Consider the following 12,106-nt stretch of genomic DNA (forward strand, 5'->3'; position numbering starts at 1 on the left):
ATACGTCATATAATTCGACCTAATCATATGAAGGAACAAACTCAATGTTGTGGTGCTTTTTGTTTAGTAACCTTTTTATCATCAATTTCAAGCTGAAGAAAACGTGCATCTAAAAATGGAGGAAATGTTTACTGAATCTGTTTTTCCTGCGATAATGATTTACAGCACTTTCGCCATTTTTGAAAAAAGTTGAGCTACTACAGACGCCTGGCTTGGCAGAAGCGATCTATTCTGCCCCCCTTTTTTATGCCCCGAATTACAGTTTATGTGTTGTTATATAGCACGTTACCATGTAAAATATCGTACGTGCGCCTGGGGCGTAAAAAGATTTATGCCCACTAAGCTGTGGGTGCCAAACAGAACAGATCAGACGAAAGCAACTGAACAAAAACCCTATCATAATGTTAGCAAAATTCGGGTGGTTGTGGTGAGATGGGGGGGGGAGTTAAGAGGAGGAGGAACAGTTCCTTGAAATCTTACTCTTCTAGTTGTTCTTTCGGATCTGCAGTCGCTATCTCGTCCAGCTGTTCTGAATGCATCATCTTGAAGGCAACTTGAGCACTTTTCATCTGAGCCATGGCTAACTCCCGTGTCTTTCTCGCCAATTCCCGCTGTCGTTTTCTGTTCTTCTCTGCACTGTTCTCCACCCCTGAGCTGTTAGCACTTACTGTCGACAAGGGTTGATCACAATCCATGGGCGAAACAGTGGCCTCGCTTTCATTCATTTTGGCCCGCATAGCACAAACAGCCCGTTGTTTCTCGATTACATGTTGAATTAGAGGTTTGTAGTTGTCAACCCGGCCGTCAGTTTTCAACAACTCTTGCAGATAAAACCCAATATTATCCCCCGCCGAGTTCGGTTGATCTCGACCAGACGAACCGGTAAATCCGAAGCATTTTTGGGCAAAATCAAGTTGTGGCCCTTTGTCATTAGGATCGAAGTCTCTCTTGATTTGGTCAGCTTCTTCATTAAGGCCCATGGCGATTAAGTAAACAGAATAATGCACGATGTTCTCAGAGTAGAAACGATCGGACATGAGAAGAGCCTGTCTGAGTAGAGAGTGAAGGATAAAGAAGAAAACATCACTATCGAATATGCACAATATGCCTCTCAGTTCTGGTTTCATCGGCTGCAGTGTTGGTGGAGATATATCTAAAGTCAGTTCACATCGGGTTCAATACACAGTATTGTTAAGTTCTTAACTGATTATGTTTCGTTCCCCCTCCCCCAGTGTTTCTTATCCGCAATTAATTTATGTTTCGTTATATAGCACGCTACTGAGCAAAAAATGGCACGTGCACCTGGGGGCATAAAAGTTATAAGTAGTAACAAACTTATACACCTGAGGCCACTTTTTGACACATTTTACCCAAACAAGTTCGATCATGCCCGGGAATGAAAAGTTCTTGGCAATTATTTCCTTTATGTTAGGATTGTTGCCCGAATATGTAAAAAAAAATCATCTCCTTTTTGAAATAGAGAGGTACATTATTTTTTATGGGTTATTTACTCAAACTCCGCAGCTCGACGGTTATCATGTCTATTGACGGTTAAGGTTTTATAAATGGACCTGTTTAAAACTGCTACTCCATCTGCATCTTCTGCATGCATCTATGTATTGTCTTCACATCTAAATATTACAGCAAAAGCCGGAATAGAAAAAGAAGTAATTGTAATCTATTAGAGCCGTTATTGTTGCAAGAAGCTCTTGCGCGGAGCAGTTTGCATGTTGTTTTGTCTCCTCGTCAATATTTCTTGTGACACCAACTGAGGTGGAGTAGGGCAGCTATCCCCTATTAGAGCTGTTATTGTCTCAAGAAGTAACAACAACCTGCGACTGCTACGCGCAGGAGCTTATTGTCACAATAACAGCTCTAATAGGGGATAGCTGCCCAACTCCACCCCGGTTGGTGTCTCACGTAATAATGACGAGGAGGTAAAATAAACTTCGACTGCTCCGCGCAGGAGCTTCTTGCGACCATAACAGCTCTAATAGGAGATTGCAATGACTTTCTTCTATTCCTGCTTTTGCTGCAATAATTTAGACATCAAGACAACACAAACAGATGTATGCAGAAGATGCTGATGGCGTAGCACTTCTAAACAAGTCCATTTATAAAACATTGCGGTGACTTAAAACAGAATGTTGTCTTTAATTCTTTAGGTGTTTGTTATTAATAATTTATTGTTTGTTATTATCATTGCTTTATTAATTCATTTTTTTTAATTCTCTCACAAGTAATAAGAACATAATAGTTCCAAGCTGTCCTTCAATAAAAAAAATATAGTTTTCATCTCCGGCGAGTCGATAAATAACGGTCAAGAGACATGATCACCGTCGAGCCGCGGAGTTTGATTAAATAACCCATAAAAAAGAAGGCACCTGTATTTCAAAAAGGAGTTGAGGTAAGTCTTTTACATATTCAGGCAACAACCCTAACATACAGGGAAGAATTGCCAAGAACATTACATCCACGTGCATGATCGAACATGTTTGGTTAAAATGCGCCAAAAAGTGGCCTCAGGTGTATAGGTTTGTTACAACTATTATACGCCGACTGAGCTCGTGGGGGGGGGGGGGGACAGAATAGATACGTGGTTTTCGTGAACAAACTCATGCGTGTTTCTGTACTGATAATGGTTTGAATAGCCTGATAACTAGCCGTTTCTATTAATACAAAGCATTATAAAGGTCAAAATCAATAATGGGGCCGTAGTCTGTCGGTAAGAAGAACAAAAAACAGTTCACACCGAGAAAAACCAAAATTATTTTTTGGAGACATCCACTTCTCGGGATGCAACTGTAGAACCTCAACAAATTCTCATCAGCCTGCATAAAAATTACTGTCAAATATCAGGCACAAAAAGAATGGTCCAGACCGTGCATCCAGGCGGTCTGGACCATTCTTTTTCACCCTCCGGCGATCTGGACCATTCTTTTTCACCCCAACCTTCACCACCTCCCCCCCCCCCCCCCCAGAAAATAAATCGTCGAATCATATTTCTACCACATAACTCCGGGTAGAACAATACTATACATTGTCTATATTACAATTCAACAAGCTTCGCTCGCAGCTAACGGTAAGGGTCGAACCAAGAAGAGGTATTACATACATTCAGGTAGCTTTGCATCCTTTCTTTCCTTGAGCATCTTTTCCTCGATGGTGGCGAGCTCGGCCTTCGACAGATGGTAGCACATAGGGTTAAACATACCAGCCACAGCTTCCTCTTTCGGCTCAAATTTCTTCTTCTGGACACTGAAGCTGGCAATCACATGCAGATTCTCATCAATCTCTTGAATCTCTTCTGTCTAAAAATCAGTTCAATACCTCACATTTTGTTGCCCACAAGAGGCAACGCCCAGGAAATTCGGACCAGATTTTTAACCTTCAAAATTGCAGCTTATCCTACTTTTTATTCAGTCGTTTCTGCCAACCGATTTCTTCACAACTTTGTAACAATAAAAAAATTGAGCCGTTGAGAAGCTTTAACCAGGTGGAACTGTTGCAAAATGGACCCAGTACAATATTCGAAATAGGATCTAACTTTCACGTATGTATCACAAAATTAAACATAACCGACTAACGTCGGGCGAATTGCTCTCAAACGACCGGTGAGCGGTCGTTTGAGAGTCTCCAAAAAGTTTGAGCTGTGAAACAGAGCTGAAAGGCTCTAAGAGCACTTAATGCCCGCTGGGCGCTACCTGTTTATCCCGTTTTTGAGGACGAAAAGTCAAAAGCGTCAGACGAAAAATCGGTCAAGCGAAAAATCGCATAAAAAAGAAAGACCAACAGGACTAATATAATTGCTACAAACTTCGTTTGAGAGCAATTAATTACACCAACTGCTCTCAAGCTCATGAACTTGGGCATCTCTTAAAACCCATTCATTTGTTCCTTCTTCTTCCTCAAGGTGTCATCTTTCTAGCCAAGTTTGACTGACCGTACGAATAAAAGGGAGAATCAAATAAAAGTCATTGCTGTATAATTTTTACGAAGCGGCGAAGAAGCACTAACGTCGGTTGAATGCTCTCGAACGACAGGCGTGGGTAATTGACTTTAGAGAGGGTGTAGCTTAGGAAATTTTTAATAGGAGCAATCGTTTTATATTAGCAACAAACAATGATAGCAATTAAGATCACTCAAAAATGAAGAATTGAAGCGTGAAAAAGGCACTTGAGAAGAATGTTCTAGAACAAAAGCGCAAAAACAGTCAAGCAAAAATTTTGCATAAAAAATACATGTTTAAAATAATTTCCTCAAACTTTGTTCGAGAGCAATTTATAAAACGTGTCGGCGGAGAGGTAAACTATGTTTCATAAACAAATATATCACTTACCAATGTGACTTTCTTGACAATTTCTGAATGAGAGCAGATTCCAAGCAATAGCAAATGGAGAAGCTCGTATTGGATGTTAGCATTCAAGTCACTACTCTGAGCCAGCACCAGATGTCTCTCAGACAAAATTACGATTATGAGATAGAGAAACTCTTCGATGAGAGTCAAATACGTCTTAGAAGAGTCTTCTAGAGATTTTCGCGCTTCTTGTCTGGTTTCAAACCAGTCCAGCAGTTTTGAGTGGAACTTGTTCAACACATTTATAAGGAAATCGTTCATCGAAGAACACATGCATGCACATAATTGAAGCATCGCTATGTCTTGATTGTACATGTGAACTCGGCCGGACACTCTGTGATACAAATGGACTTGATTTAGCAATGAAAACCCGTTTCGTTTCCACATATTGGCGTAAAGAACTTGCGCTGCCAGGACAACCACGCGTAGACACGGTTCCATCAATCTTGTAGTCGTAACACTCCCAAGGAGATTTCGAAGCTTCGTGGACCAATCAAAACAGACCTTTGGAAAAACGTGACAGGCGTTCGAAGCGAGTGCCGCCAGCATACGATTTAACTGAAGGTGTATTGAGATAGAATGGGATTCTACTGGATTCACAATACAGTTGGTCTGGATACCAAAAAGGACCTTCTCTTCCAACAGCACTTTGGAGGACCTTTCTCTGGCCATGATTGCAGCTACAGTGGCTATGGATCGTTCCAGAAGTATGGCATCAGTTGAGGCAATCTGTGTGATTCGAGAGAGAATTCGATCCAGGGTTATTTGCAATCGCATCGCAGGTTCCCATTCTGGCTCCACTTCGATGTGATGTTTCACCTCTCTCTTTACTGACACCAAGTTCTAAAACATACTCGGCTAACTTCACACAAATAGCTGACAAATAACATGAGGTGAGGGCTTAGATCGGAGCTACTTCAGGAAAAGAGATGGGCATTGCAAATTAAGCCCGACAAAACAATTTATCCATCCCTGCTGGCATCTTATTTTCCTAACGCAGTACAAAATTCAATAGCATTGAAACTATAAAACTACTAAATCACCCCACCCCACCCCACCCCCACCCCCCCCCCCCCCGTATATCATTTATAATGGCTGGTCCCACATTTTCGAAATCTACGCAGTCAATTATCAATGTAAAAATGCTCATTTGTTTGCATACACAGGCTTTTAAAATCTGAGCACGGAAAACGAAAAACGGATATATTCTGTTTTGCCCCCCCCCATGTTTTTTTACGCACGCCCCCCCCCCCCGTTACAAATTTTACGTTGTTATATAGCACGTTACTACGTAAGAAAATAGCACGTGCTCCTGGGGGGTAGGCGTAAAAAATATACGCTCACAAAAGTGCGGGGGGTGGCAAAACAGAATAGATCCCAAAAAATCCGATCTGATATTTGCCACTTAAAATTATAAGAGGAGGAATCGAGATTAGACTAACTTCCATGGCACTGAGGAACTCGGCCAAGAGCGTGAATGCACTCAGAAACACGTTTCTTTGCTCTTCATCCCATGTGTCGGGTCCAAACTGGAGTAAATATCTAACAAACAAAATGAATTTAAGCTAGCCATTGTTAAAACCTACCAACTTATAAGTCCAACGCTGGCTGAAACTATACAAAACATAACCGACTAACGTCGGACGAATTGCTCTCAAAGAACTCACAAGCGGCTGGCTTCGTTAGTAGTTAGATACTTCAGCTCACATCTAACTTCAAAGTGAGAAAAACTGGAGAAACAATAAAAGGAGGGTGGTGGTCAATAACATCCGACTCCTCAAACGTTCCCCAGTAGCTTCGCTGTACCGTACACGTAGTTTACTAAAGCTTTAAGGGAGCTACTGAGAGGCTTACATTTTTACAATAACAAAAAAAAGTAACCGACTAACGTCGGTCGAATTGCTCTCAAACGACCGGCGAGTGGTTGGCTTTGTCAGAAGCTAGACACAGTTTAGTGAGGCTAGTCTTAGCTTGATTCGACTCCGCAACTTTTAGTTTTTCTAGCCTTGTTAGTAAATAAATCAAATAATCTGATATTTTAAAAAATTGCAAAAAATTGCAAAATTTAAAAGAAAAGCTTCCAGATTTCAGAGTGAAAATGTTCAAAACTAATTTCTGTCTCTGGAGTAATTTCAAGTAACTCGTCTGCAAGACTTGAAAAGCTTTTTGGCAAGTAATGATCGTTAAACCAAGAAAAGGAAAAAATATTCAAAAATTTTGAAAACAATCGCAAACCTTAACAAAATCTTGCAAAAATTCAAGATATTAAAACGTTCAAAACAATTTCACCGTCTTAAGAGATTATACAGTATCCCTATTTTAAGCTTTAAACAGTTTCACTCGCTCATAAAGATTCATACACTTGGAACATGATACAAATTTTTAAATTTGAAAAAAAATTAAATTTTATCACAAAAATTGCTAAATCTGGAGTCATTAAAATATAGATAATCACTTCATTAATTTTAGAAAATTTGCGATAGCTTATCATTAAAACTTGGAGGAGGTCACTAGGACCCTTGTGCCGGAAAAAAATGATAAAAATTCAAGATTCAAAGAACTTAAAAAAAAGCAAATATTTTGAAAAATTCCTCATATTAAAATCTTGAAAAACATTCTATTAAATCTAGAAGCTATTCGGTAATATAACGCTAGAGAATATGTGCCTCTTGATGCTGGAGAAACCTAAAAAAGGACAAGAAAAGTTGAAAAGACTTGAAAGAACTAAATTTTTGTTAAAATTTGTGATATTAAAAAGTTTAAAATTATTCCATGGCCAAGATAAACGTACCAGTAACTTGTTATCAAACCCTAACCGAGGTTTTCTGACCGCTGAGGCTCAAAAACCTGAACAATGACTAAATATCAAAATTGAAAAACATTGCAAATTTTGTCAACAAAATGCTAAAATTCGTGACGTTGAAATCTTGAAAAACATTCTATTACTTTTAGAAAACATACTTTTAGTAACCTATTTTCAAACCCTAAACGAGTTTCCTCGGCTCTTGAGGCTGGAGAAATCTAAAAACCGACAAACATTTTCAAAAAACTTGAAAAAAGGCAAGTTTTATTTAAAAAAATCGCTAAAATTTGCCATATTAAAAAATTGCAAGCTATTCCATGGCAAATAATTTTTTTTCAGTAATTTATCAGTAGATCCTTAAGGACGTTTCCTTGCCCCTGAGTCTGGAAAAACGTGAATAACAAATATAAATGTCAAAAAAATTGAAAAATATTTCACGTTTTGTCAAAAAATGATAAAGTTCTTGATGTTAAAATGTTGAAACCATTCCACTGCCACTAGAAACTATCCAGTAACTCTAGAGGAGGTTATTTGACACCTAGGACTAAAAGAACTCCAAAAATTACAAATTTTTTCAAAAAGCTTGAAAAAAATTGTGAAAAATAGCGATCGATTGAGTTTTTAGCGATCGGTTGTTCGTCAGTAACCACGGGGGCGGGTGATGGGGGATGAGTGGTGCACCGGGGGGCTGATGGGGAGTGAGGGGAGGCATCAGTGGGGCGCAACAATGTGGTGGGGGCGCTGGGGGCAATAGTGGGGGGTCAACAGTGAGGGTGTCTTGATCCTCTAAGAACAGCCCTTCACACCACAAGTATAAGTCTCCAAAACAGTTTGAGCTGAAACAGATCTGAAAGGCTCTAAGCGCACTTAATGCCCACTGGCGCTATCTGTTTATCCTGTTTTTGAGGACGAAAAGTCAAAAAGCGTCAGACGAAAAATCGGTCAAGCGAAAAATCGCATAAAAAAGACCGACAGGAGTTATACAATTGCTAAACTTGGTTTGAGAGCAATTAAGAACCCGCAAGTTTATCATAAATGCTTCAAACTTCTTTCGAGAGCAACCAACAAACACAGAAAAATAAAACAAAAGACAAAACCGCTTTATTTGAAAGCAAATACAAAAACAACATATGGTAGCCATACAATTGAAATAACTCCCGACAGAAAAGTAAAACACTTAACCACAAATTTCCGCAACAAAAAGCTTTATTCAGCATGGGGCTTAGGATATTAGGCGTAAACTCGATCAGGCGAACATTTAAATTGCGGAATTTGGTGACGTACAACTATGTCGAAGTAATACTATGACAATTATAAGAGTACCGGAAATTTATTCAAAATTTATCTTGATAAATTTCTTAACCAATCATGTAATTTTACGGAGATGACGCAAAAAATTATCGGCCAATCAAAATCGAGAACCAATTTTGGCATTCTTATATAACTTATTGTTTATTAGTATAAGAAAAGTGCAGAAAGACAAACATTAAGTAAACAGTAGTAATTGCTGACAATGGCCATGCCTCACCGGCCCACGGGACTTGATATGAATCTATCACAACCGAACATGTGCATAGCGTACCCTGAAATTTTTAAAACTTACTTTAGATGCTCTTGAATTCACAGAAAGACTTCTTGTTTCACTTTCGGCACTCTTAAACGTCGGTATAGTATTAGTTGTACGTAATCGCGGAAATTCGGCAAAAATTTTCAACAAACAAAAAGTCGACACTAGGCGAAACAGTAATATGAAAACAGAATTAGCAAACTTATTCCAAGTTTTGACAAATAACACCAACGCTGTTCCAATACTTTAATAAATTGATTAATCCTTGCTCATAGTATAATTTTTCTTGTTTTTGGTTCAATTCCTGAAAAAATATTCGAATAGGAGGATAGTTTTGCGCTATTTTTCGATTCCAAGAAGATTGCCAACTTTCGCAACCTTTTTGGTTCTTAAAGATTGTAGAAATTCCACATCATTACATTTTTTTAAATCAAAAAATTTTAAAGTACTCAAGAAACATTTAAGAAGCTAGGCGACTTGTCAAAAACCATGCGGCATAAACCGGGGTTCTTGAAAAAGTTATAGGAAGTAGTAACGTTTCCAGGAGGCAAAAATCAAATTTTTGAGTAAAAATAGTTTGAAAAGTTTGCTGTATTTGTAAGCTACAAATAAACCAAGAATTTGAAATTTTGGGTATAAAGCTGTAGTAGAATTGAGATAACAACCATAATCATCAGCGTAGCTATAAATGCTGGCATAAATCCAGTTTCAAAATCACTCGAAATCATGTTTGGTTAAGAAAATTCTGTTCAACAAACTCTTGACATTTTTTTGCTTGATAATGCATATAAATAAGCGATAACGTTCAGACTTGGTCAGAAAATAAAGCCCATAAAACCGGTATTTTCCTATCCGAAGGAACAGCAAAACTATATGAAATTGATTAAAAGATTTTGGGGCGGTCTTAAAAGTTCCATCGCAAAGAATAATTTGGCTCTTCGGTAATAAAAGAATTTTTCAGTTGTAAATATAACAATTCCTAGTTCTTGTTGAAAATCTCGATTATCTGAAGTTTTGCATAATTTCCGGAAAAAAACGTCGTCCAAATTTTTAATTTCTTGGTACTGGGGGGCAAAAACCTTCGCCTATGTTTAAGAAGGCCACTTCGAATAGTATGAAATACTGGAAGAAATGCATTAGAAGTTTTAAATTTGTCAAAATGTTTGTCATAAAAATTTCGCACTTTTATAGGGATCATTTTTAATCGCACAAAACAATTGTTGCCTAAATTTTCCGTAGGCAATATATTCAAAGTCAGGGTTGAGGCAATGTTCCGATGGATTTCGTATAATTTCCACATCATTACGTCAATTTTTAAATGAAAAAGTTCAAAGTAATCAAGAAACATTTTAGAAGCTAGGCGACTTGTCAAAAACCCCGCGGCATGAACTGGAGTTCTTGAAAGAGTTATAGTAAGTAATAAGGTTTCCAGGAGGCAACAATCAAATTTTTGCGGAAAAACATTGAAAAGTTTGCTGTATTTGTAAGCTACAATTAAACCAAGAACTTGAAATTTTGGGTATAAAGCTGAAGTAGAATAACAGCTTTATACCCAAAATTTAGTGAGATAACAACCATAATGATCAACGTAGTCATAATTGCTGGCATAAATCCAGTTTCATAATCACTCAAAATCATTTTTGGTAAAAATTCTTTTCAATAAGCTCTTTGACATTTTTCCTTGATAGTGCATATAAATAAGCAATAATGTTCAATTTTTTTAGAAAATAAAGCCCACAAAACCGGTATTTTCCTATCCGAAGTACCAGCAAAACTGTATGAATTTGATTAAAAAATTTTGGTGCGGTCTTAAAAGTTCAATCGCAAAGAATAACTTTGTAATATAAGAATTTTTTAGATGTAAATATAAAAATTCCTCGTTCTTGTTGAAGAAAATTTTTGAAGTTTTGCATAATTTCCGGAAAAAAAACTTCGTCCAAATTTTTGGTACTGCGGGCAAAAGTTTTCGCCTACGTTTAAGAAGGCCACTTCGAATAGTATGAAATACTGGAAGAAATGTCTTAGAAGTTTTAAATTTGTCAAAACGTTCATAAACTTTTTTAAGGGATCATTTTTAATCGCGCCTAAAAATTGTTGCCTAAATTTTTTGTAGGCAATATATTCAAACTCCGGGTTGTGGCAATGTTCCGATGGATTTCGTATAATTTGCTTTTTTCAAAATTTGTTGCAAGTCGACTTGGGCAACCATCATTTACGCATCGAAGTAAATACCCGTTTTTGATTAATTGTTTTTCTTTATACAGAAATCCGTTGTGAAGAACCAAATTAAATCCGCCATCTTTTGGATGGAAAAATTTCAAACTTAATGTTTTCATTCATTTTTGTCAGTTAAAGAAATTAATAATATTAGTGGATTGTCTGAAAACAAAGTTTCTTTAACTTTTAAGTAGTTACTCCGAGTCTGGGTGTACAAGTAATTACGCTCTGAAAAGCCCCGCGCGTTTTTCACCCAATGTTCAACTAGTTTTGAAAGAAAACTTTCGCCTAAAGGGCTCTTTTAATGTTCGCCTAATATGTAACCCCCCATTCAGCATATTGACAGTTTTGAACGAATTCTCACAACTTTGGTAGCCAAAAATATCAAGGTTTGTTCGTACAATTAGCATATAGAAAACACAAAATATCAATTTTAAATACCATTTTCTTAAAAACAAAAAAACATGTTTTGTCCAAATAACCGTCATATGTTTCTCCTTGTTGAAAACAAAAAGCCGGCATTTTGACATCAAAATTTGTACTCCATAGTTGTAGAAAAATATCATGATCCACTACCGTAGGACTAATTGCTCCGAAAAGACAAGAGAGGGCGTGGCGTCGGTTACAGCCAGATAAAGCACAAGTAGGCTAATCTCCCATTTTTGAAGACGGAAAGCCTAGTTACAACGATCAAGCAAAACGCTCAAGCAAAAATTTTGCATAAAAATAATATAGCCAGCAAACTGCCCAAAAATAGCCGAATTTGACGCGCTTGACGTACATACAGGTTAAAACAGAAAAAAAGTTTTAAAAAATAGACAGAGTTTTCTAAAGTGTAAATAGTGTTCTAATTTGGCGTCCAGTTTCAGTTAGATTCTAAAAATACACTTTATTCAGGTTTTAAACTGAAAGCTGTTAAGGTTAACACTATTCTCAGCTAGAAATGGCTCTAATGAAGCTTGATAACCTAATGCACTCTGACGAATTGACCGGGCTTTATGGGTTTATCCCATTTTTGATTTTGCTCTTTTGACATTGAACGTATTCACTACACTGCGTAAATGAATGAATGGAAGATTTTAACATCCACTCCGTTGAAACAGTGACTGAGGTAAGTCACGAGCCAAAGGTGAAAGTCGCGATTTATGTAATACGAAAAACG

General features: G+C 37.5%; 1 protein-coding gene across 3 annotated transcripts in view; it reads right to left on the bottom strand.

Moving 5' to 3' along the window:
• LOC142334775 (E3 ubiquitin-protein ligase UBR2-like) overlaps positions 1–12,106 on the bottom strand; it is a 122,301-nt gene that overhangs the window by 67,660 nt on the left and 42,535 nt on the right. For all 3 annotated transcript variants that reach the window (XM_075383062.1, XM_075383064.1, XM_075383065.1), the window contains exons 9-12: positions 5,800–5,899; positions 4,340–5,200; positions 3,116–3,311; positions 481–1,153 (exon numbers count right to left, since the gene is read on the bottom strand). In XM_075383062.1, the coding sequence (XP_075239177.1) occupies positions 481–1,153; positions 3,116–3,311; positions 4,340–5,200; positions 5,800–5,899 (1,830 nt within the window). The remainder of the gene's footprint in view (positions 1–480; positions 1,154–3,115; positions 3,312–4,339; positions 5,201–5,799; positions 5,900–12,106) is intronic.

This window comes from Convolutriloba macropyga, chromosome 2 (assembly GCF_964194025.1).
Source record: "Convolutriloba macropyga chromosome 2, txConMacr16.3, whole genome shotgun sequence".
In the NCBI taxonomy this organism is placed as follows: domain Eukaryota; kingdom Metazoa; phylum Xenacoelomorpha; order Acoela; family Convolutidae; genus Convolutriloba; species Convolutriloba macropyga.